This window comes from Sphaerodactylus townsendi, linkage group LG04, assembly GCF_021028975.2.
Source record: "Sphaerodactylus townsendi isolate TG3544 linkage group LG04, MPM_Stown_v2.3, whole genome shotgun sequence".
In the NCBI taxonomy this organism is placed as follows: Eukaryota; Metazoa; Chordata; class Lepidosauria; order Squamata; family Sphaerodactylidae; genus Sphaerodactylus; species Sphaerodactylus townsendi.
This window is the reverse complement of record NC_059428.1, coordinates 51,688,675-51,715,111: the sequence shown is the minus strand read 5'-3', so window position 1 is coordinate 51,715,111 and position 26,437 is coordinate 51,688,675. Positions and strand designations below refer to the sequence as shown.

The 26,437-nt window shown below is 42.9% G+C and overlaps 1 protein-coding gene across 1 annotated transcript; it reads left to right on the top strand.

The window, feature by feature from the left end:
* Nucleotides 1-4,265: 4,265 nt before the first annotated feature.
* On the top strand, nt 4,266-26,103 carry CHMP2B (charged multivesicular body protein 2B). The gene is made up of 6 exons (XM_048494792.1): nt 4,266-4,704; nt 19,053-19,144; nt 19,547-19,741; nt 20,610-20,712; nt 22,714-22,820; nt 23,016-26,103. Exons 1-6 carry the CDS (start codon nt 4,281-4,283, stop codon nt 23,127-23,129), a joined length of 1,035 nt encoding a protein of 344 aa, XP_048350749.1. The 5' UTR covers nt 4,266-4,280; the 3' UTR covers nt 23,130-26,103.
* The last annotated feature ends 334 nt before the right edge of the window (nt 26,104-26,437 follow it).

The window sequence follows — 26,437 nt, the reverse complement described above, 5'->3', positions numbered from 1 at the left end:
GAACAGCATGCAAGAAGGCTCAACATGAAAGCCCAATAGAAAAGGAGGTCTTAAAAGAGCTTTCCGAAATTGTAAGGGAGCACAAAAAAGGTGCCGTGGTTTGCAGAAGTCAGAGTGATCTCCACTGAAGTATTTAATTGAGATCCTCATTAGTATAATGTATAAAATGTATAGTGCTGGTCTGGACTTAATTAACAGCATCTGCACCCATAGGAACTTTTAAGATCTTTAATTTGTAGCTACAAAAATGTGAAATTGTTATTTTCAGGTTTTCCTAGCTGTTCTTGATAAACACCACAAGTATAATACTGAGAAAATGAAAAGTGAACAAATGATGTTGGGAGTTTATGATGGAATAATATTTCACATAGATATTTTTGTTAATAGCTAAATAATAGCGAAACAACTTAATTTCAACAAATAAAAACTATAGGCCTTCAAATATTGGGTTTTTTTCTTCTGATGATGGACATATCTTAAACTTTTCTTTCGAATACATATATACAGCTGCAGGGAAACCAACTGTGCAAGTAGATTAATGTCAAGAGATAAAAACAAAGATGTAGGTGTCTGCCAATGGATAATTATTTAGAAAGAAAATCCATGTGCTTGCAAATCTGAACACCAAATTTGAATAGCTTGCAATTTTTTTTTAAAAAAATTAAGAGATCAAAATTAAGAGCCAAAACATCTGGATCTTTTTTTAAAAATGCAAAGATTAAATTGTTGCTTTTCATTTTAACAAATGATTCTTCCCCTTGTATCAAACATCATATTATCATTATTAGATCAAAAACAATTTAATTTTTGCCTCTGAGTACTCTATTGTCTGCAGCACTTCATGTAAATTATCTGAAGATTACCCTTATAACGACCCTGTAGATTAACTCTAACATTGCCATATTACAGGTGTGATATGTGAAGATTCTCCAAAACTGTGGTGGAAGTAACTGAGAAGGAGCCAGAGTGTGCCTATGAAAGACAGAGCAACTTGTGATTTGGTAGGGCCCATCCATACTTAGTGTATGCCCACATCCTCCTCATCTCAGTCCATGTCCTCCTCTGCAGCCTCTGCAATGGGACTGGCTGCCCCAATGTTGATTTCTATTTCTTTTCTGCTGTGATATGGGAGCCCCACACAAGGATCAGCCAGAGAGGTTGATAGGCACACAATGGCAGTGATGTCCTCTTCACTTAGGTCCACAATCCCTAAGCTTCTGTGTGGCTTGGTCTCCTTGACAACCTCAGGATCCAACGACCTAGTACTGGCCTTCTGCTGAACAAGTCACCTACAGATAAAATGACAAGAGTGGTGGCTGGCTGCCGCCCAAGGTGCTCTGTGGTCCATAAGACCATACACTCAATGGGCAGGATCTTGATGCCGCAGCCACCTGCCATGATAGGTGGGATCACTTTGTGCAGCATGACCATGGCACCAGGCAGAACTTCTTCCACAGTGCACTCATTCAAGATACCTTGGGCCATGAAGGCATGCACAAACTGGTGAGCTGCCATGGCTAAGCACCTTGTAAACCACCATACCACCTCTTGGGTTTGGAGCGGTTTCCAGTTCCTTGTCTAGACTTCTTTTTTTGTATGAAGTTTTAGAGGCATTCAGAGATAACTGCATATTTGGTGGGTGATTGTGGATTAAATAGCAATAACCATAGCTCTAAACATTTCAGATCAAACTAAATTTATAGATAATTCATATTTTGTTTTACCCAGCTTACACATTTCTGTGAAGATGTCCTGGGATGTATCTTCCTTGTTCAGTTTTATATACACTGTGTGCTTGTAATTAGACTATAAACATTTTTCCAGCTTTGCAAAATTATAGAGGGAGGTATTAATAATGTAATCAGTTCAGAATGAAAAATGTCAGACAGAGCATATAAATGCAATTTATCCAATTTATCCAAGCAGATTTTGGAAGATGCCAAGAAGATGCCAGATAGATACATATTTTTCTTGTTTGCATTCAAGGCAATCCAGCTCATATGGTATGTATTACAGCAAGATTATTAATGAAGGCAACTCATATGTATATACACAACTCACACACACACGTGTTTTCAACCATGCCTGCTTATCCATATATGATTTAGAAAATGAATGAATGAATACAAAATCTACTGCATAAAACAGTAACAGAAAAAAAAGATCAGGTTGCTTCTTCAGCTTAATAATATAGAATGGAAAGTGTTTGAAGTCTGTATTCATGAGTATTTTATTGCAATGACAGTAACTAAGAAAAAACAGAGAAAATAGTTTAAAAATCTAGAGATGAGATAAAAAGAGACACAACAAAAAGTACTCACATAGTGAAAGATATGTAAAGAACAATTCTTGAATGTACAGGTGAAAGGGATAGCACTATTGTTCATTTAAAAAATTCCTAATATGGAAATAAGGGTGAGACATATGGCTGCAATGAACAAGAGTACAGTAAGTACCCTGCTTCCCCCAGAAAAAGATGCTTTAAGATAGGATTCAGTAATTACAACCTCAGTGCAACAATTTCATTGCATGTGATGTTGCTCTGCATAGGCACCCTATGCCAGAACATCAGGAAGGCGCAGCACTGCATCACTTTGACAGCCACCGTCACCAGATGCAGTATTGTGGTGTGGCACAATGGTATTGGGTGGAGAAGGAGCAGAACAGGAACTAAGAAACTCCTTTGACTTTAACGTAAAGCCCACCCCACACTGAAGACTCAGGGTATGGAACAAAATGAATAAAACAGATCCATTGCATATGGCACAGAGAAGCTGCTTCAGTCAACAAGGAGTCAACACTATGTGCCTGACTTGTGCAGGCAGTGACGTGTCTTCATGGGATTACAAGTCATATGCAGAAGGATCCAACTTTCTTCAGCATTCCACTTTGCCATGTGCAGTGACAGCTACACAGACATTCACTTGCAAGGATAACTGGAGACATGACTATGAACAAAACTGGGCAAAACGAGGGTGGCTAAGAAGTTGAGATATCTGCTCATAAAGTCTTCCAAAGCTGTAAAATTATAAAATGAGAACTTGCCAAAGTCGAAAATGAGAACTATTCCTCCAAATACTTACCATCTGGCTAACTAAATGCCAGTAATATACTTTACAAAATCAACATTGCTACATGAAAAAGAATGAGCAACTGAAGCCTATTTATCAGAGGACCTCTCATTTTCAAGGTATGTACTAGTAATGAGATATTCTTCATTGTTGTATCTTGTTTTAGCAGTTCTAAGTACTAAATTCAAAGGAAAGAATAAACAAAGCTTACTACCTATTATTCTTTCAAGCCACACCATATGACTTTTAGGAAAATTAGATTACATTTCATGATTTTTTGGCATGTGACTATATATCTTAGTGTGCATTACTGGGTGGGGTGTGATTATGATATAAAATTACAACAGATAGATAATACTATAAAAGATTGACAAGGCTATTAATAGCATGAAAGATAGCTGTTTCAGAGTGCATATGGATCTTCGAATGGCACACAATTTATTGCTGTGCTTGTTTAAAAAATATGTACAAGCAATATAACTTTTGAAAATGGTGTGTATAAACCTGCTGCTCCTTTCTAAAATTCTACCTTGCTCTTTTTTTAAAGTATCTTGTCTCTTTCAGTTTATATTTGGTAGCTCTTTCAAAGTATTAAGTTTACATTCACTGGTTATATTCACTGCTTTGGCAGAACTGTACTTTTCGTGCCACAATTCAGAATGACTGTTAAGTCCTTAGCCATCATAATTCACACTGGAACAAGAAGTCTGTGCACTGCAGTGTTTTATTTACTGTATTTATTGACCCATGTAGCTTTGCCCAACCTTATGTTTTGTGATATGTTACCTTATGTTTTTTACAGACCCCTGTGGTCTTATTTATGGAAGCCAGTGCCAAAGACGATTTCAGAATAAGTGGGGGCAGGATACAATTGCGCTCTTGTGTCCTTCACACTCTACCATCACCCTAACAGCTGATCAAATTGGGTATCAAAAACAGGATTGTTAAAATCCACTCCTGTCACTGAACAAAACAATCCCCGTTAAAAATGGCAGGACTCCAGGAGTGAAAGCAGTTTGTAAAGATCAGTATGGAGTACTGGTTTTAAAAGTATTAAACGTGGGAAGTGGGAACTCCCGCCTTCTGCTTTTCCCCTTCTCCGTTTTATCCTCGCAATAAGCTTCGAGGAAGGGATCGGAGAAGGGTTATCCTGCCCCCTTCCTAACTGAGTGGGGATCTGAACCCACCTCTCGTAGTCTGAGCGGATGGATGCCTGACAGATGCGTTCATGGACCAAGAAGCCCAGTCCCAACTGCCCTGCCCAGGGAAGCCGCCGCCGCCGCCGCCGCGCGCCCCTCGCCCAATAAACACTGTCCTCACGTGACCCGTCCCATCCACGTGTGCAGCCGAACTCTGTTAGCGAATGAGGAGGCCAGCAGGGCCGAGGTGACGGCGGCTGGACAGATCCCGTCGCCAGGGCCGGCCTCCTGCGCGGGGCTGCTGTTGTTGCTGCTGCTGCTCCTCCCCAGCGCTCCGTTTTCCCGGCGGCGGCCTCCGCCTCTCCCGAGCGCGGGAGGCGGGACTGCGAGGGCGAAGCTGCTTCCTGGTCAGCTGAGAAGGAGGAAGGAGCCCGACTCGCCGCCAAGAAGCGTCGCGAAGATGGCCTCGCTCTTTAAGAAGAAGACGGTGGACGGTGAGTAGGGAGAAGGCTGCGGGGCGGAGGATGGGAGGTCCGCGGTCCCCTCAGGAGACAGAGCTCCCCTCCTCCCTTAATGGGCAGGCGCAAGTTCAAAGACCCCATGGAGCAGCCCCCTGGCTCTGCCACCCTGTTGCCCAGCATCCCAGGAAGTCTAACTTATATCTGCAACACTGACCGGGGGGCGGGGGCGGGGGCGGGGGGGGGGCTGTCTCAGGTTCATTCGACACAGCATATTTGTGACGGGTTGCAATCGTTACAAATGAATTCGTTTTCCCTTTTTATAAATATGCTGTGTGGAATGAACCTCAGATTTAAGGGTTTGGATGAACGAATTTATTACACGCCTCGGTTTCCCCCAGATACCTTCTCTTTCCCGTGGTTAGTTTTCAGCATCCCCCACAAAAAGTTTCTGTCTGTAGCTCGCCCTTTCCCCACACTCAAGTCTACGTTTTCCAAGGACTGCTTTCGCTAGTTTCCCCATGCAATGGTGCATCGAGTGGGGAAATAAGGCACCGTGGTGCAGTAGTTGGCAGTGGTGTGCTCTAATCTGGAGAACCGGACTCTTTTCTGGTGCACTGGATTTGTTTTCCCACTCCTACACTCAGAGCTAGTCACAGTTTTCTCAGAACTCTTTCAACCCCACCTACCTCACAAGGTGTCTGTTGTGGGGAGAGGAAGGAGATAAGCCACTTTGAGGCTTCTTACCAGAGAGAAAGGGGGGGTATAAATCAATTCCAAACCTCTTCTAAATATGTGTGCATATGTGTGTTTTCATATGAGATCTGCTTTGGTTAAGGTGACTATTATGCAAGAAAGGAAGAGAGAAAATGACCATGACTCATCCATATCCTATGAGGGCTAGATAGGATACTGTCACACACATACCAAAGCACCATAAGGAACTGATGCACTATGACAATTATATACTTGGTGATTAAAACCAGAGCAAGTTCACTGTTTTAAAAATATGTCAGAGGTCGTAAGAAATGGTTCTTTCGTCCGCTGATTTTAGAAATGGTTAGAAATTATTTGAAAACAATTTATAAAGTTTAAACATACATACCAAGGAAATACTTTCTTTTCTGTTTGGAACAGATGGGCTGCTCAGCATTGGCATTGAGGTCTGGTTCCCAGATTTAACAAAGGCTGTTAGTGTTCTGTTCTAAATGATGTTATTTTTTTACTTTTACTGGTATAAAATGTTTTATTATTGTCTTGGGGGATTGGTGTGTGGGGGCCTTGCATTTTAATTTATAACAAATTTTTAAAAGAACATTCCCAGGCAAAACTTTGTGTTGTGATTCATTTGAAACATTAATTCTGTTGGAGCGATTTGTTTACTTGCATACCTCTGAAGTATAGTATCATACTATCGAGACTTTTTGGTGATTTTTGTGTGAGATTTTTTTTTGGAAGAATTGTACAGAATCTGTATTGTTTATCTGTTCCCTCTTTGAAACATTATTGTTGGTTATGTTATTTTATTCAAATATATCATGGAGGAAAATTCCACTAATTGCATTGCACGGCAAGAGTTTAAGCACTTGACAATCCATCCCCCCATTTCTTGTCTGAAAAAAAAATTGAGTGCAAAATTGTAATGGCAGTGCTGGTTTACTCAGGTTGTTGCTTGTTAATCTGTATAAGTGCATAGTAGTAATGTTAGGTTTTTTAGATGCATTCTTCTGCGTGGTGAATTTATAAAATAGTAAGTCATGTTCCACTTATATATGTCACAAGTCAGTGTCTATGAGGAATCACTTGGCATAGCAAAGAGCCTTTCACTGGTCTCTACATTGTGTGCCCCCTAGAGGTTTCGTTCTTATCAGGGTGTTTGGGGAGGAGAGTTGTTCTGCACAAAGTCATAATTTTTGATGTCCAAGGGAATCCCTTGAGTGTTCAGAAAATACTGCCGTATTGTGACTGGCCAGGTTTTTCTTTAATAATTAATTATTTAAAAAATTAAAAAATATTAATAATTAATATGAGCCACCCACTTTACTATTGGATGCACAGTAGTTGCAACTGTGATAGCTGTTTGTCATTGAGTGATGAATATATTTCTTTCAGAAGCTTAATTTGTTTTCTGCGTGCACTGTTTATATTTATTGGTTCTTTACCATTTTATCACATTGCATGGTTAGTATGCATGTGCATTCTAACAATACATTGTAAAAAATGCTGCGGGTTATAATAGAAATTGGTGCCTGTTTTAAGATGCTGTTTTTTTGAGGAAATCTTGCGTCTATAGAACTGATAAAAATAGCTGTTGCTCAACTAGGTACACAGTTATGATTGACAGCTTCACAATTGTGCAAGGGAGAGATCTGCTGCTGGGGATGACCTGGAGCCATGTGGGCAGATTTGCTCTCCCTGGAGCTCTTTTCCAGGGGGGTGGGGGTTGGATCTGCCTGCGGGTGACTGCTGCAGTCCTCTAGGACAGTGGAATACCATGCCACCATCCCTGTGCCCCCACCCCGCTGTCAGCGTAGGAGGGACGGTCTAGAGGTGTGGTCTGGGGAGGAGCCAACACTACTCTACTTCTTCCCAGCCAGAGCTGTCAACTTCCAGCAACCACAGCTGTCAACTTCCTCCACTTTTTGGTGGCTTAAGTCCATTAAGCCCAATGGGGACTTTCCAGCAGCAGGGAGACTTTTTCTGTTTCTGGCTTCCCCAAGCTACCAGAAAACCCTTTGGAAATGGTGGGGTGGGGTGGCTGCAGTGCCATGTCTGGGCGCCCAGCTGCTTGGATGGAACTGCCCAGCATTTATTATGCCAGAATATCTGTGGCATGACAGCCCAAAGTTCACTGTGTGTCCTTGGGGCATTCACTGTCTCCCTAACCTACCTAACCAGGTTGTTATGAGGATAAAATGAACGGAGAATAATAAAATGAGGATAAGATGCTTAGGTGGATGCTGTCCTGAGTTCGTTGTAGGAAGACTAGGCTAAAAATATAATAGATAAATATAGATTTTCACTAGGTAAATTCCTTACTTTACCCCTTCCTTCTATTCTCTGAGAACTGACCAACTTGAATGAGTAAGAGTTCTAAACAACAGTTATAGTACCAGCCCTAAGAACAATGATAACTATGGCAGTAGATATAATTTAGTTATAATAAGCAGGAAGCTCAAAAGGACTAGTGAGGACACATTATTTTGCCTTGAATTCCTTTATCTATACTACTTTCCCTTCTTTCCTCCCAGCAACCCCCATAACTTTACCTTTTTCTGTTTCCTTCTCTCCTTTTCACTCACCATCTAACATAACTATCACGTGATACTCATGCGAAATATCCAGGTTTCAGCAAGAATTCCCTACTGTTCAACTGCCGAACACGGATTCATCCTGGTTCTTTCACTCCTGCTCCTCCTTATCACGTGTTTTTTAAGAACCAGCATGGAAGTGCACCTTTTTAAAAAACATGCACCAAACCCAGATCAGTGGGGAGGTTTGGGGGTTGAATCTACATTTATTTTCCCACCATAGGGAGTGATGCGGAGCCTTCCAGCCAATCAGAGCGCAGTGGGCTGTGCGCAAAGCGCACATAGCCCCCTTTTTAATTTCGCGCCGGCAGAGGGTTCGTTGAAACGTGGCTACGCGGACCGTGATTTCTGTGCCAATTGTACACTAGACTTTTGTGCCAGCGCAGCTGCGTGGGTAATGAGTGCCGAAGCTGCGCATAAACATAGCTTAGCACAAAAAACAGCTACCATCTAATCTACGCATGCATGTGGTGACGTAGCTGCGCAAAAAAGGTTAAAAAAATTCCCATCCCAATACAGCGCAACAGCCAATCAGAACGAGGAAGAAAGAGCCGTTGAGCAGATTGCGTGTTCGAGTTCGTCATCGTGGGGATTTCTGCACTGTTTGAAAGTGTGATAGACATCGATGTCCTCATCACACACACGCTGCAGTGGGGAGGGTGAAACCGCGATGAAAAGGTGTCATTTCTTTTGATACTTGGTTGTATCTGGATTTAATTTCTCAGTGGGGAAATGGTCTATGTTTATTATTTATTTACTTCATTTATATCTGTATCTCTCTACAGTGGGTATCCAGTACAGTGTACATCATTCTTCTCTCCTCCACTTACTTCTCACTACCATCTTGAGGAGGAGTAATTGGCCCAGGGTGACCCAGTGAGCTTTGAAGGCATAGCAGGGAATCCAACCTGGTTCTCCCATATGCTAGTCTGAAACTTTAACCGCTATCCCATGCTGGCTTTCATGGCATGACTGCTGTTGAACAGTAGCAAGCTAGCAGACCCGGGAAAGTAATGTGAGTGGTAGCAGGTATCCTAGCGGTTGCTGTGAGGCCTGGTCCCAGTGAGTCCTCCCTCAGAGGCCAAAACGATGCTGGAATGAGCTTTGCCCCTTCTCCCCCACACCCCTCCACGTGCACTTTTTACTGAAAGAAACTAAGGTTTGAAGGCTGGAAATACAGTTTCTAACCATAGCCTGTCGGGTTTTGTTTCTTAAGAAGCCGTTTCTATCACTGGGGGCGGGATGTTAATCCCACTGAGTTTTTCATGTGTTTTGATGAATCTGTATTTATGTTTATTTATTTATTAAACTTATAGGCCGCCTCATCCCCAAAGGGCTCGAAGCGGCTCACAGTATGGCTGTTCTCCAAGACAGCAAATCACAACAACATAACTTAAGCCCATTAAAACTTACACAGCAGTTACGAACAACAGATATAGATTAAAATAACAAAAGTTGTTTAAAACAGAAGTTGTTTAAAACAGGCGCCCGATCTAAAGGCCAAAAGAAAGGGAGGGAGTAGGCAGGGCCCGCAATGGAATTAGGGAATCAGGCCCAACCAAGATGGAAAACAGGCAGCCTCAGTTTCAGTGGGGGGCAGTAGAACCGCGGCCAGCCCCTCCGAAAGCTCGGTGGAATAGCTCCATCTTACAAGCCCTGTGGAGCTCACCAAGGTCCCGCAGGGACCGGACAGTTGGAGGTAGAGCATTTCCCCAGGCAGGGGCCAGAGCTGTAAAGGCCCTGGCCCGGGTCGAGGCCAGCCGTATCGTCGCAGGGCCAGGGGTCATCAGCAGTTCTGCCGTCGCCGAACGCAGCGGCCTATGTGGGACATAAGGGGTGATGCAATCCCATAGGTATGAGAGCCCCATGCCGCATAAGGCCTTAAAGGTCAATACCAACACCTTGAAAACGATCCAGAACTCCACTGGGAGCCAGTGCAGATGGCGTAGCACAGGGGTGATATGATCTGAATAATCACCACCTGTCAGAAGCCGGGCCGCTGCATTCTGGATCAGCTTCAGCTTCCGGATCAGTCGCAAGGGAAGGACTGCATAGAGCGAGTTGCAGTAATCCAACCTTGAGGTGACCGTCGCAGGGATCACAGTAGCCAGGTCAGACTGGGAGAGATAGGGAGCCAGCTGCCGTGCCTGGCGAAGATGAAAAAACGCAATCTGGGTGACATGGGCCACCTAGCCCTCCATTGATAATGAAGAGTCCAGGCGGACCCCCAGGCTGCGAGCCAGGGATGTCGGGGCCAACGCAACCCCCTCCAAAATAGGCGGCTGAAATTCCCCCGGTATCTCCCCCCAGCCCAGCCAAAAGACCTCCGTCTTCGTTGGATTAAGTTTTAACCTACTCTGCCTCAACCAGCCAGCGACCGACTCCAAACAGTGCTGTAGAGCTGCAGGGGCAGAGGCCGCCCCCCTCTCCATCAACAGAATGAGCTGGGTTTTCATCTGCATATTGGTGACAGACCAGCCCAAAACTCCGCACCAGCTGAGCAAGGGGTCGCATGCAGATATTAAATAAGAGCGGGGAAAGCAAGGCCCCCTGAGGAACCCACAACTAAGTGGGGCTCTATGGGAGGCCTCATCCCCGCACCATAGCTGCTGACCACGACTCTGGAGAAATGAAGCAATCCATTGAAGGTCAGTGCCCTGCATTCCAGAGGCAGCCAGGCAGTGGATCAAAAGGTCGTGATCAACCATATCAAACGCTGCTGTGAGATCAAGTAACACCAGCAGCACCGATCCGCCTCGGTCTAGCTGCATGCGGAGTATGTCTGTGATGGCAATGAGGATGGTCTCCGTCCCATGCCCAGCACGGAAGCCGGACTGGAAGGGATCAAGCACCGATGCGTCCTCCAGGAAGCCCTGAAGCTGCTCCAATACCACTCTCTCAATTACCTTCCCCAGGAACGACAAATTCGAAATGGGGCGGTAATTGGCCAGATCACCAGGATCTAAAGATGGTCTTTTCAAGAGTGTGCGGACCACTGCCTCCTTCAACCCACCTGGAAACACTCCTTGCTCAAGGGACTATATTCAACTATATTGACTATATTCAACAGGTGGGGTCGTAACTCCTCCCGGCAAGCTTTTATCAGCCAGGAGGGGCACGGATCCAGAGGACAGGTAGTAGGTCTAAGAGCAGCTAGGACCCTGTCAACATCGGACTCGCAGAGTAGGGAAAACCGGTCCAAGCTTGGACCCGAAGATGGCGAAGGAGCCTCGAGTTCCCTTACTGTATCAAGTGTGGCTGGAAGCTCCTGGCGGAGTGACGCGATTTTATCTACAAAAAAGCTCTGAAATGCCTCACAGCCAATGGCCAATTGAGAATTTGTAGACCCCTCCACCAAAGAGGTGAGGGATCGAACAATCTGAAATAGTTGTGCTGGGCGAAAGTTAGCAGATGCGAGGGAGGACGAGAAATGGACATTCTTCAGCCTCCGTATCGCCAACTCATAGGCCTTCATAAACGTCCTAAAAGTTGTTCGCGCCACTTCGTCGCGAGACTTCCTCCACCCTCGCTCTAGCCGTCTGAGTTCCCGTTTCATTTGGTGTAGCTCCCCGGTATACCAAGGAGCCCGCCGTGAGCGGGGGCGCAGAGGGCGCTTGGGAGCAATTTCCTCAATGGCATCGGAAAGTCTGGAGTTCCAGTCTGTCACCTGCTCATTGAGGGTGCCAGGAGGCTCAGGGTCCCGCAGAGCATTCAGGAACCCAACCGGTTCCATAAGTCTCCGCAGGTGGACATAAATAGGTCCGTCGCCTAGACAAGGTTGGCGCGGCGAATCCACCCGGACCTTCAAGGCAAAATAGTCTGACCATGGCACTCTGCTAACAGAGGATACAACCATATTCACTCCTGCCCCAAAGACCAGATCCAAAGTGTGACCAGCCTCATGAGTGGCGCCGGTGTTTAATAGGGAGAGTCCCAGCGTCGCCATGGATGACACCAGGTCCACTGCTGCTGAACATGAGGCGGCGTCCACATGGACGTTGAAGTCTCCCAAGACAATAAGTTGAGGGAATCGCAACGCCCACTCAGCCACCGCCTCCAGCAGCTGTGGCAGGCCGTCGCTGGGCTGAGACTGGCCAAGATGACAGGGAGATTGCAGAAAAGCTGAATGAATTCTTTGCATCTGTCTTCACCCAAGAGGAGGTGAGGAAAATTCCTGCACCTGAACCAAGCTTCTTAGGAGGCGAATCCGAGGAACTAACGAAGATAGTGGTAGACAAGGAAGAAGTTCTGGCAGCCATTGATAAACTAAATGCTACCAAATCCCCTGGCCCAGATTGCATTCACCCAAGAGTTCTTAAAGAGCTCAAGCATGAAATTGCTGATGTTCTCACTTTAATATGCAACTTATCCTTGAAATCAGGCTCCATCCCTGAAGACTGGAAGATATTAAAATCACACCACCTTTAAGAAAGGATCTAGGGGGGACTCCGGGAAATTACAGGCCAGTCAGTTTGACATCTGTTCCTGCTAAACTAGTAGAAGCTGTCACTAAAGATAACATTATAACACATGTACAAAAGCAAAAAAAAAAAACTCGCTGAGAAAGAGTCAGCATGGCTTTTGCAGAGGCAAATCCTGTCTTACAAACTTCATTTTAGAGTTCTTTGAGGATGTGCTGCAGTATGCATGTGGATAAGGGGGAACCAGTGGACATTGGTTCTACTTGGATTTCCAAAAGGCTTTTGACAAAGTTCCTCACCAGAGACTATTGAGAAAACTCAGCAATGAAGGAATAAGAGGGGAAGTCCTCCCATGGATTAAAAAACTGGCTGAGGAAACAGGAAGCAAAGAGTGGGTGTAAATGGGAAATTCTCACAATGGAGAGATGTGGGGAGTGGTGTCCCCTTGCTGATCCAAATTGGGATAATCCAGTGCTCTTTAACTCCATTCATAAAATGACCTGGAAGTAGGGGTGGGTAGCGTGCAGGCCAAGCTCTCTGCAGATGATACCACCATGTAGGGTGGTGAGAACCACAAAGGATTGCTAGGAGCTCCAAGCCGACCTTGATAAATTCAGGGTGAGTGGGCTAAGAAATGGCAAAATGCAGTTCAATGTAGCAAAATGTAAAGTGATGCAATATAGAAGTAAAAAAATCCAAACTTCACATTATTATCGCCAGGGCTTCAGCACAAGCCAGACCAGGAAAGGATTCTTTACGCCTTAAATCGATATTTCCATGGGAATGTCAACTCAATGTATGGCAGCTGTGAAAAAAGGCAAACTCTATGCTGGGATAAACTAGAAAGAAGGATTTTATAATAAAACTGCAAAGATGTCATGTCTCTTTATATAAAGCCGTGGTGCACCACACTTGAGTACTGTGTTCAGTTCTGGTCACCACCATCTCAAAAGGATATTGAAGAGATAGAAAGAAGTGCAGAGAAGGAAGCACCTGAGGATGATTGAGGGACTGGAGCACCTTCCTTATGAGGAAAGGCTGCAGCGCTTGGGACTCTGAAGTTTGGAGAGGAGACGTCTGAGGGGGGATATGATTGAAGTCTATAAAATTATGCATGGGGTAGAAAATGTTGACAGAGAGAAATTGTTCTCTCTTTCTCACAATACTAGAACCAGGGGGCATTCATTGAAAATGCTGGGGGGAAGAATTAGAACTAATAAAAGGAAACACTTCTTCACACAACGTGTGATTTGGTGTTTGGAATATGCTGCCACAGGAGGTGGTGATGGCCACTAACCTGGATAGCTTTAAAAGGGGCTTGGACAGATTTATGGAGGAGAAGTCAATTTATGGCTACCAATCTTGATCCTCTTTGATCTGAGATTGCAAATGCCTTAACAGTCCAGGTGCTCGGGAGCAACAGCCGCAGAAGGCCATTGCTTTCACATCCTACATGTGAACTCCCAAAGGCACCTGGTGGGCCACTGCGAGTAGCAGAGAGCTGGACTAGATGGACTCTGGTCTGATCCAGCTGGCTTGTTCTTATGTTCATATAGTGCCAGTCTCTGGATTTAAATATCCCTTGTTTGATTGTGCCAAGAATTAGATATATTGATTGCTTAAATGATATATGAAATTATGCACAGACAGTATTTGAAAAGTTACAGATACTGAGGGCCAAATTACATGGTAAAGTTTTTAAGAGTTGAGTTCACTGTACAACACCACTGTACTCCCACCACTGTACAACAGCTATGGGGAATCTATATATCTTTTTCTTAAGTGTGAGCAGATCTGCAGATGTCTTAATCCACAGTCTGGCTCATATTGAGAAAAAGGAGATTTTCTGCAAATGTGGAAAAATCTGAAAACGAAAATAAAATAAAACTGGAGGGCTTTCAATCCCCCCTCAAACAAAATTGTTGTCTTTGCATGTGCTGACAGCACACCTACCTCAGTTGAGTCTCAGCAGTGATGGTAGGACTCACCAACATTGATGTTGGGGAGGGAGCAGCCACATTAGCTTACCAGCAGAAGCTGTGATTGAGTACTTTGGGACCCACAGTGGGTCCCGCAGTGCAGGCTTGGACTTACTAGCCACTTTGTTAGTGGGGCAGTTGAGGGGTGTGGTGGCCCATGGCAGAGACTGGGAGCCCCACCAGGCTGCAGCAGAGGAGGCCACAGTACTCCTGAAGGGATCTCTTCTATCTCTTACCTGGTACTGAGCAGAGGGGTTAAAGTTAAGAGGAAGAAGGCATTCCCATGAATATTACAGGTCCCCACTTTTGGCTTAGGCTCAGAACACCACAACTGGGGGAGAAAGGGCTCCTGTATCCCCACTCCCAAGCCTTTTCCCCGTGCAGAAACATTACTGGATGAGGGATAATTTTGAGGGCTAGTTTGAAGTGACTTTTGCATACGTTTTTGCTAAAAAACATTTGGATCAGGTTATTCATATTACATATGAAAACGTCTTTACTTGGAGGTAGGTTTTGTTAAACTTAGTTCATTAGGATCATAGGGCCACACAAAGTGTCCTTTTGCTGATTTCTGTAGTTTGTGAATTCCACTGTTGTTCATCTCATAATTTTGCTGCTGATTAATGTTGCACTAATTTGAGTGCTCAGACCAGGTCATGAAACATTCGTTCAGTTTTTCTCAGGGCAGCTGACTATCTTTAAAACATTTATAGATAAGAAGTGAGAACTTATGAAACTCATGAAGGGGATCCCATATTCCCCTTGAGGGGGAGAATCCCATATTCTCCCATCATCCCTGACAATGATTACTGGCCCAGAGAGGCTCCCAGCCTCTGCTGCTCAGCCTGCTATGATGTCTGTCTCTCCCCCCACCCCCCACCCCCGCTTCCTTCCTCCTCTCCCATTGCTGCTGCCAGAGTTCAGGGTCCAGCTAGGCTCCTAGCCTCTCCTGGTGAGTCTGCTCTGGCTTCCTCCCCACTCCCCCATCACCACCAATGATCCTGGGACTAGTGAGGCTGCCATGTCCTTCTCACCTTATCAGTAATTTTTTAATTAGGGGGAATTAACTCCTATTTTAAATTTCATTTTTTTTCTGCAAACCTAGGAGGTTTCCCAAGTCTACAGAAACATTTGTTTGGGGTGAGTGTAATTCCTATCCTGGAATTTAATATCCTCGGGCAGGGGGCACACTTTAAAATTAGATGTATAGATTAAAAGGTTTTTCCCATCTCTCTTATTAAAACACCATCTGTTTAAACCCCTTATGCCTCTGAAATAATTTTATTCTGGTATTACTTGGAACTGTGTAGATATACGAATCTTTGAAGAAGATTACTATAAGCATTAAAATAAATCTCTGGCACCATTTCATGTCTTATTCATTTTTGCAGTCTAGACTGTGAAAAGCGGAAGCATTCTATTTATTATGGTTTCTCTGTTCCTTCAGATTGTGAAGCCAAGATGGAAACTTACTTTTGAAAATGTTTCATTCTGAAAAGAAATGGGATTTTTAATAGAATAAGATTTCTGCGTATAAGCGGGGGTGGGGAGGGGGGAGCCGTATTCTGAACAACCCAAATAAATTATTTGGCCTTCTTGTGTGCTGCTTCGAAATGACCCCAGGAGTCAAAACATAAACTGTACCTTGTGATTATGAAGGAATAGATACATCTTATCTATTTTTGTCTGTCAATCCCATAATTTAAAAACTTCATTGCCATTCAAAAGCCATAGTGCCATCTGTAGTACAGGAAAATATTGTTTGTTTCTCTTGGAGTGGTAAGTTTCCATCCTAAATTATTCAGTATTTCTGATCATTTTTAAAGCATCCTTTCAAATTACTAATTGCATGTATTCTTATTGGATGAAACATGCCAACCCAATTTGAAACTTACAAAACTAACCATATCTGAACGACTGTACAATTATGTCTCCCAATTAGTTTAGAAATGTTACTGCCAACCACAGATAAGCTCACAAATAGGCCTCTGAAATAATCAATATCGAAATATTACAATGAGGTATATTTGGCTAATGCAGTTTGCTTACAGAAGAGTAGAAGAAGAGTTGGATTTATATCCCCCTTTCTCTCCTGTAAGGAGACTCAAAGGGGTTACAAACGCCTTTTCCTTCCTCCCTCGCAATGAATACCCTGTGAGGTGGGTGGAGCTGAGAGAGCTCCAAAGAACTGTGACTAGCCCAAGGTCACCCAGTTGGCATGTGTTGGAGTGCACAAGCTAATCTGGTTCACCAGATAAGCCTCCACAGCTCAAGTGGCAGAGATTAGAGTACACCTGCTCTTAACCACTATACCACGCTGGCTCTCCCATGGATGCACTAGATTTAATATTCTTCTACTCATCTGTTTGGCAGTGGCAAGCTTCTGCTGCAAGTATAACTAAATGTTTTGGGCAGGAAAGGTTGGCAGTAGACCAGTTTTTTTCTCCCCATAGCTCACTGAAAGTTTGTTGGTATATCATCAGAGTGGGGGATATGTACTAATGTAAAGCGTAACACTTACTCAAAAGGCTAATGGTTTAGGGAGCAACCTTTCTGCAATAAATTACAGGAGAATCAATAATAGTTTGAACTGAGATTTTGAGAATAGATGCTATTGAAAAGGTATTGTTCCCGTAAGATTGGGGGTATGGAGCCCTGTGGTGCAAAGAGGCGAGCTGCAGTACTGCAGCAAAGCTCTGCTCCTGACCTGAGTTTGATCCCAACAGTTGTCGGGTTCAGGTACCCAGCTCAAAGTTGACTCAGCCTTTCATCCTTCCAGGGTTGGTAAAACCCTGCCTGCTGGGGGTAAAGTGAAGGTGACTGGGGAAGGCGATAGCAAACCACCTCATAAGCAAACTGCTTAATAAACATCATGATGTGATATCACCCCATGGGTCAGTGGTTTAAGGGGTGCCTGTATTTTTGTGAGCTAGTGGGACAAGCTGTGCTTGAGTAATTATGAGGATAATATAAATAGTTCAAATAATAACCATAGGTTCGTATATATGTGCGTGTGTATGTATACACACAGACACACTGTCATCATTGAATGCCTCTGTGCATTGACATAGTAATTTATGTCTAAAGAGTAAACAATATGTATTAGTTGCCACCCTTTCCCAATTTGTCAGAATGTTCTTTTTAAGTGCTTACTCCATTCAGGGTATCTGAACATAACTAGGATTGATGAACAAGAAGGCTGAAATTTGACTAGAGATACCTCTTTCTTTGTCTCTCTAATACAGATCACAGGAAGATTTGTAAGGATAAAACTGGGGGCAACAACCTTACGGTGAGCCCCTCAGAGCAAGAGTGAGATGAAAGTGTGTTGGTGCTTAGATGTGTGGTGAATGAAAGTTGATTGTACCTTGTGTGTATGTTCCGCCATCCTATTGTAGTGGAGATCTCTGGTCTCAAGACCTAGATATAGATGATCAGTCTTTGACAGTCTTTTGGTAAGAATTGCTGTGATGGTCCTTGGCAGGCTTCTGTATCTTTAAAGGAGGCATAGAAGGGAAAATGTCATGAGATAGTGGCTTCTGCTATTAGTGTGGTAAAGTGGTTGAGAAAGCTGCACATGACAATTTTCCTTTTATTTTGTTTGTGTATATGTGAGTCAAAATTATGGTCATTAACTGTAAGCTACCTTGCTCCACAATAGACTACTGCTGTATATCATTTTGAAAAAATGGCATATATTAGAGTATTTCCTACATACTATCACAATATTTTTTGTTGTTGTTTTTCTGGGTGTCCAAAACCAATACCAATGAGCCAGTGTTGCTTTTGAGTCAATTTAACTAAAGAGGGGTTATAATACAATGTGTGTTGTAGCGGAGTGCTAACGTACTGTTTTCCCAAAAATAAGACCTACCCCGAAAATAAGACATAGCATGTTTTTTTTTTGGCTTTTGGGGGATGCTTGAAATATAAGCCCTACTCCAAAAATAAGCCCTAGTTACATATTCCCTGGTGCAGGTGGTCTGGTCATGTAGGGGGAACAAAATCATAGGAAAAAAATAAGACATCCACTGAAAATGAACCCTAACACATCTTTTGGAGCAAAAATTAATATACCATATATACTCGCAGATAAGTCAAGTTTTTCAGCCCTTTTTTAAGGCTGAAAAATGCCCCCCTCGACTTATACGTGAGTCAGTGATTTCCCACCACCACGGCGCACCCCCCCCCCCCATACTTACTTTAACAAACGCAGCAGGCTTGAGAAGAGGCCTTGCCTGTGTTCCCTTCCAGGCTGAAATGGCCTGCTGGGAACTACATTTCCCAGGAGACCCTGGGAAATGTAGTTTCCACCAAGTCCAAACGACTTCCTGGAAGGGAACACAGGCAGAAGGCCTCTTCTTAAGCCTGCTCTGTTGTTAAAGTAACTGTGGGGGGCACGGTGGGGGCGGGGGGCGCTGAGCAGGGAACCCTCTCTGCTCCAGAGAAAAGGCAGCTGCGTTCTCCCTGGGGCAGAAGGGGAATGGCGGCGGCGGCACCCTGCTCTGTGCAGGGAACCCCCTTTGCCCCAGGGAGAAAGCGGCTGGACTACAATTCCCATCAGCCCCAGCTAGCATGGCCAATTGTAGTCATAATATCTGGAGTGCCAAAGGTTCGCCACCACGGTCCTATACCAATGATGCTAACTGAAAATATGCTGTCTTCCATCACAGATATAATTAAAGAACAGAATCGAGAATTGCGAGGTACACAGAGGGCCATAGTCAGAGATCGAGCAGCTTTGGAAAAACAGGAAAAGCAACTGGTAAGTAGATCACATAATTTTAGTTCACCTTTCACAGTAGGTGGCCAAATTGATTGTGGTAAATATCATGCCTGCTATCAGAACATGCCTGCTGTCCTTCTTTACCACTAGATTTTTTGGAACATTGGACTGAATCTAAAAATTATTTTCTGTGGCCAGCTCAAGCCTCCTTGCATCCGAGGAAAGGTTCCACCAGCAACAGAATGGAACCTTTTGGATCCAATCTACCCTCACACAAGCCATTGAAAGCAGGCTCAGTTGTTTAATATTACTTGATTCTCAGAGTCACTGGATGTGTGTGTTTTTTTTCCTTTGTTGCTTATTTTACTTAAATAAGTAAATCATGCTAAAGGGTGAGATATATATAGGCAAACTAAAAGTAGATCTCTTTTTAATAAATAGGAATTGGAAATAAAGAAAATGGCTAAAACAGGAAACAAAGAAGCCTGTAAGGTTCTAGCCAAACAACTTGTGCAGCTAAGGAAACAGAAAACTCGAACGTATGCCGTTAGTTCAAAAGTTACATCCATGTCTACTCAAACAAAACTGATGAACTCTCAGATGAAGATGGCAGGAGCAATGTCAACAACAGCAAAGGTAATCCACAATATGCTAGATGTAGTTCATATTCTTAATTGATGGTAATGTAAGATGTGTAAGATAACTATCTTGGCAACAATTGGTCACTATTTCTTTGAGAAAATTAAATCCAGTTTATGTAACTGTCTAATACATTGCTATGCAAAGAGAGTGTAATGTGTATGTTTGTATGGCTTTTGAAGTAAGTGTTTCAAGAGTGCTGTACACTCCTGAAGTGTTTCCTCTTCTGACCTTAATCCCTCAGTATCACTTAGTTCTGTAAACATAGGTTGTTATACGTGCATATGAACAACTGTTTTCCTTCTTAACTCTTTAACAGTAGGTGGGAAGAGGCTTTGTGTACAAGCAACCACCATGTAATTGTAGGAGCTATCTCCTAGCTGCTCCAAGCATTAAAGGTTTCAGAAGGGGATGATTCTTTTTTTATAATGATAGGTGTAAGGCTGGGAGTTGAGGAATACCATTTTGCCACAGGCAACCCAATCTGGGGGTGGGGCGAGGCGGGCAAATCCCTCTCTGGATGCTGCATGGGCTTACACTGGTGTAAGTCCCCTCCATGGGGCACTTAAACCAGTGGAAGGGCACTTGCGCTGGTGCCCGGCTGCTGTAAAGCTCTGCAGATGGCCAGCTGCAGACCCAGCTCTCCTCTGATGCTTCCCTGTCACCCTGAGCTGCATCAGCTTCCACCACCAGTTTATCCCCCTTGCATCAGCCGAGTGGGGTTTGGACATCCACTTCCTCCTACTGCGAAGTTAAAGGAAAGGGCAAACTCAGCAAATAGTGCTATATTGTCAGTTAAGCCCATGCCAACTCTGCTGTCTTGGATACCTTTCCAAAATCATAATATTATATTTTCTATTTTTAGACAATGCAAGCTGTTAATAAAAAGATGGATCCACAGAAGACATTGCAAACAATGCAGAATTTCCAGAAAGAAAACATGAAAATGGAAATGACTGAAGAAATGAGTAAGTTTAAACTGTTCACATTACACCCCAAACATTCCTTTGTTCATTACTGTTCATTACTAACAGAACTGAGTATAGTTTGATTTTGCTGTTTGCGTAATATCTTTAGTTTGGAGTGTATCTGCAGTTTGCAGCAACATTTTGGAATGTCCTCTGTCCCATGGGGAAAACATGGGGCAATATTTGGGGCTGTAGACAGAAGGGTAAGTCTGGAAGATCCTTCCATTAGCATAGTTTTTTTCTGGTTTGTGTGGCAAACATATGCTGCTATTTACCAGTTTAGATGCATACTTTGTCATATGCCTGGAAGTAAATTATGGTTACTAGTCTTTGTTCATATAGCACCAAATCTTTACCTTGGTTGCACCTGAACCCTGTTGGAGCCTTCAATACAAGAGGCCATGAACAGACTGTGTTGTAGATTTATAACTGGGCCTGACCAAATAGCTACAAAGGTTCTTGCCTCTGCCGGCAATTCTTTCAGCATCAGTATTCAGTGTCATTAAAACATCAGCTTTGTGGGGTGAGGCTGCCTGTACATTCTGATTGTTTTTTCTGCTTTGTTACCAACAAGTGAATAATTGCTTCATGGGGGGGTTGGTGGTACTTACACCAGTTAGTTTTAATTACTGTGACATAGATCCTTTGAACAAGTTCTGAGCATCCTAGCTGGCCTCTAGCTAGTCTCTGCCACAGACCACACTTCTTTTCCAACTAGTATACAAGGAACTCATTCAAAGAACCCAAGCCAATATGTTGAAGTTCTTCTTGGCTCTAAATTTTAATTGTGTGTCTTGACTTTGTTCATGAAGTGCAAAGGCCAGTTTTCAAGCATGCCTTACTCGCAACAAAGACATGGTGTGTGTGTGTGTGGAATTAAATAAAAGTGACTTTTAAAAGTTAAGTTTTTAATGCTTGATCTAAAAAGGAGTGGCACATGATATTATATTCTCTTCAGAGTAAATTCCTTGCTATTTTTAAAGAACAGAATGAATAGTTTTACTTCAGAATGTGTATAACCTTCCAGTCATAACATTTCACAAAGATAAACAGTGCAATCCAGAAAGTGGAGGGGGACAGCACTGCTGCCGTACAACCCTGCCACCTCCAGAGGGCTTTCCAGAGGCACAGGGAGGGAGAGAACAGTGAAAATCCTCCTTGCTGCCAGAAAGCCCTCCATTGGGGCCAGAGGATTTACACTACTCAAAAGGGTGGTATAAGTCCAAGTCCTCACAACTGGCCGCAAAACTGTGATGGGAGCCAACTAATGTTGGCTCTGCCCTTAGGAACAGCCCACCCGCCCTCCCATGCTAGCAGCTGCTCCAGATGGCAGCACAGCTTCACCACTGCCGTGACTTCCAGTTTTTGCGGTTGTGGGGCTGAGAGGCATCTGCCCACATATCTCCTCTCTCTGCTGGTGTATTTGCCTCTTGTGCTGGCAGAGGAGGCAAATGCATCAGTGAAGGGCTGCACTGCCTGGTAGGGCGAGTTCACCCCTCTCTGGATTAGGCTGCTCATTTTTATGGAAACAAATAATGCTATGATAATTTGAAATCTTATTTAGAAATCTAAAAATTATACAGGACAGATAATTCTTTGCAGAATGATTCAGGTCCATTTTTGTTGTCTGTTTCTTAATATCTGAAAATATTATCATATTTTCCCAACTCCTACAGGTGCTTCACGGTTCTTGCATAGTTCATTTTCACAGTAACTTTGTCACCATTCTGCCCATTTTAGTTTGGATCAGAAAATTAATGAGTCCTCAGGATCAAGTAAAAGACAATTCCTAGCTACAGGGTGCTAACATTCAGTTCTACACAATTATGAGCCCTTTGGAGGTATATTATGTTGCTGAAATTGCTTTCTCTTTGAAGTTAATATATTGGTAGATTGGGAAACCAAGAAACTACCTGCTATATGTGGAAAATACAAGTTGCGGAATAGGAATGCAACTTTTGCTTCGATGGTTCTAATTTGGGTCTTTCTTTCTGTTCCAAGTTAATGATACTTTGGATGACATTTTCAATGATTCTGAGGAAGAAGAAGAAAGTCAGGATATTGTGAATCAAGTCCTTGATGAAATTGGAATTGAAATATCTGGAAAGGTATGAGAAAATTGCTTTTCAAAAATGTGGCGGGCAGAAGAAGCATGACAAAAACGAATCTCTCTTTGCTCTGATAATTTTGAACACCTTTTGCAGTAGCTCTCTTTTGTCTGCATTCTGATTGTTGTCTCAGCCACCAAGTGTTGCTTTGCTTGCCTAAACGAAGCTTCTCAATTTTTCCCTCCTTTTTAATAGATGGCCAAGGCTCCTTCCGCTGCCAGAGGCATGCCATCTGCATCAACATCCCAAAGTGCAACAATTTCAGATGAAGAGATCGAGCGGCAGCTCAAAGCCCTGGGAGTAGATTAATTTGCTGCCTGCCTTCTGCAGTTACTCCAGTGCAGGCATGCATATGAACTTTCATCGCAGGTTTCAATAAAAGCCAAATTCCTCTTATCTATCTTGCCACAGCTATCTCTGGTGATAACGAATTCTAGAGGCAGTTGGAGAAATCAGATGGAATCTATTGCAAGAGAACAATACAAAATGATTATGTACAAAGCATCATGCATAATGCAGACGCTGTTTCTGTACAGCCCAATTTGGTAGGCATGTAAGAGCTTCCGTTATGTGGGAATCTTAATTTGAATTGGTTATAGTTATCTGTTTCTCCCAAAATGCCTTGCTTGACCAGCATTCATTTTCTTTCACATTTGTAAATTTTCTGAAGTTATTGCTGGCAGCCCTGTCTGGAGGCAGAAAAGGTAAACTAAGTATCCTGCAAGCAAAGAGTGAGGTTTCTTGATGTAATATATTACATTTTAAATGAGACTGTTGTTTCTTTCAAATGGGAGGTGGCATTTATTTTCTTCAGGTGAAGGATGTGTTTTAACTGTTCAGAGGGCCTTTTTATAAGCGCCTTTCTAGCACATTGTTGTTCATTCAGCCTTGTTTTGGAATGATACATGCATTTCCGATTATCCCAAGATCTGAGTGCAGTTCTGCTATAGTGAGTGGAACCTTCCTGAAAGCAAGCTTGTGTGCCATCGGTATTTTGGTGTAGCAGATTGTCTGTAAGGAAAGTACTAAACAAACTCCATTGTACTGTAACTTAGCTAACTTGAAGAGAATTGTGTGCCTTTGTGTACATAGCCCATACTTTCTTATTAAGCTTTTGAATTGTGGAAAATTAATGTTAAAGCCATTCTCTCAACTTATACAGCACTGAAAGAGTTACACAGACTCAACAGCAACTGCTGCAAAGTATGTTAATTTAATGTCTGGAGAAAACACTTTTTCTTGTGTACATATTGTGATGCATCATTTTTTCCAGCAAAAAGTGCTATCTTTGGGGGAGAAATTGTCTGATGTAGTAAGTTTATGTTGAACTGATTTCTTGCACATTAACAGAAATAATTATGTCTGTCTATTTAAAGTTAATGGATTTACTTGGGAGTTTAAAATCACAACTTAAATAAAAGACTGGATATCTTGACATATTATAGGAAATGGGGTATACTGGGACTCTATATCAGTATTTACAGTGGGAAGTGAAAAGGAGTTATGCTTCTTTTCGCTGCCTTGTGGAAATAATCTAGACTTTGGAAATGCATCTGCTGATTGTCCTTGAAGAAAAGGACAGGAAAGCAACTACTGTGGTTCTGGCCATATACTGCATTAAAGTAGGGCATCAGCAACAGTTTTGAGAGCCTGGAGCTCCAATTCTTGGCTGGATAAACATAAGGTCAGAGCAATCTGCGTTACACATTTAATTGGGGTTTATCATTTTACAGGACAGGTGGCAGTAAGGCTACCTGGGTGACCCTTTCTTTTTATGGACTTTATAAATATCAAATAAATAAAAGCTTTTAGTTCCTCCAATGTTATTGCCACTTGCAAGATATTATTTTATAGTTTGCCTAGAGTGCGTATCCAACATGGTGCCTGTGAGCTCTGACTCCTTTTCTGGGACCCATCAGGTGTTTTTAACTAGAGGGTGGGGCACTTTCCCAGCAGGGCTTCTGATTGACTGGGCAGATTAAAATAACATGGTTATGGTAGCAGCTGCCAACACAGTGTTGGCCTAATTTTTTTTCAGAGTATTTATTAAATTATTTATCTTCTCTCAACACTTGGGCTTCCTTTTTGAGTGTGGTTCTCACCTCTTATGGCAACCAGTTTGCAGTTTGCTTTTCCTCTCGTGACAGAAATTCTGTGGTTGCACCAACCACCCTGTGTCTGAATTTCAAAGGCGCCACAGAGTCAAAATGGTTGCCTTATACTTATATAAGTTAAACTAGCTGCAGCATCTGTTCACATTTTATTCAAGACTAGTGATTCAACCAAAACATGAAAGCAAGTTTGCCCCTGATGGATACTAAGTTGCACTGACATATCAGGAACCATAGCTAATGGAGCTGTTCATTCATTAAACAATATTGAATTGGTATTAATGTTTCCTGAGCTCTTGTCTATGATACAGGGAAGGAAATGAAGGTATCCGTGTAAGCAAAGTAGTGTGGCAAGCATGAAGAAGGCAAGCTGCTGCTCTTGAAAGGGGAGGAAATCAGTCAGCTAGACAACCATCTTTTCTGTTAAGGATATATTTAAAACCCAGTCATATACAAAGAGTTAAATATACATTTACTCTCAAGTAAATAAGCACAGCATTGCAGCCTTATTAGAATCTACCTCTCTCATCTGTTGAATCTTAGGCCCCTTCCGCACACGCAAAATAATGCGTTTTCAAACCACTTTCACAACTGTTTGCAAGTGGATTTTGCTATTCCGCACAGCTTCAAAGAGCACTGAAAGCAGTTTGAAAGTGCATTATTCTGCATGTGCGGAATGAGCCTTAAGAAAAAAATTTTTTTACTTGTGAATGGTGTTCCCAGCTCATTTTATTGTTGTTCCAGACCTGCTGTTCTTTTTAGTAACTGGTACAAGTCAGACATTTTTCAGGTGGAAGAGCTTGCTGTGGCGTCATGCCATTCCACAGAAAAACATGGTTTCCTGAACAGACACCAAAGTGGACACAGGAGACCTGCTGTGAAAAGTAATGGCAGAATCATGGCTTTTGTATGTGGTTGCTTGATTTTGTGCTCCTTGGACTACATATGGTACCACAAAACACAGCCCAGACCATATAAAGAATTCATTGAATAGTAGCTGCATTTTGAAACTAAATAAAAATAGCACAATAAAATAAGAACAAATATATGTGTAATACAACTCTTTCTCTCTATCCCCTATTCTCTTGGGCGGCCCCCACCCAAAAATGTATTTTTAGGTTTGAACATTGTTGAATAACTTAAACCAATAAATAAAGTCAGTCTACCATGTTTTAAAATGCCTAGTATATCACACAAAAAACTACACCCAATAAATGCACATCTTTCAGGTACTATCTCATTCCTTTGGTTTTTGATGATGCTTTTTAAACTGACTTCATCCACTCAGCAGATCCGGGAAGTACAACTTTGGTAACAGTGGCATTCTTCCAGCCTAGTGACAAGCTGATTACTGTTTCATGAACAAGTCTAGGTTGCTCTGTGGATTGCATGTTTCCTTCTCTCCTTACATGTGACCAGCTACTGAAATATTTCTGCTTTTGGGGTAAAGCACAGTTTTCTGTTATAACTAGCAAACAATGGTTTGTCTTCTTCCAAACCAGGATT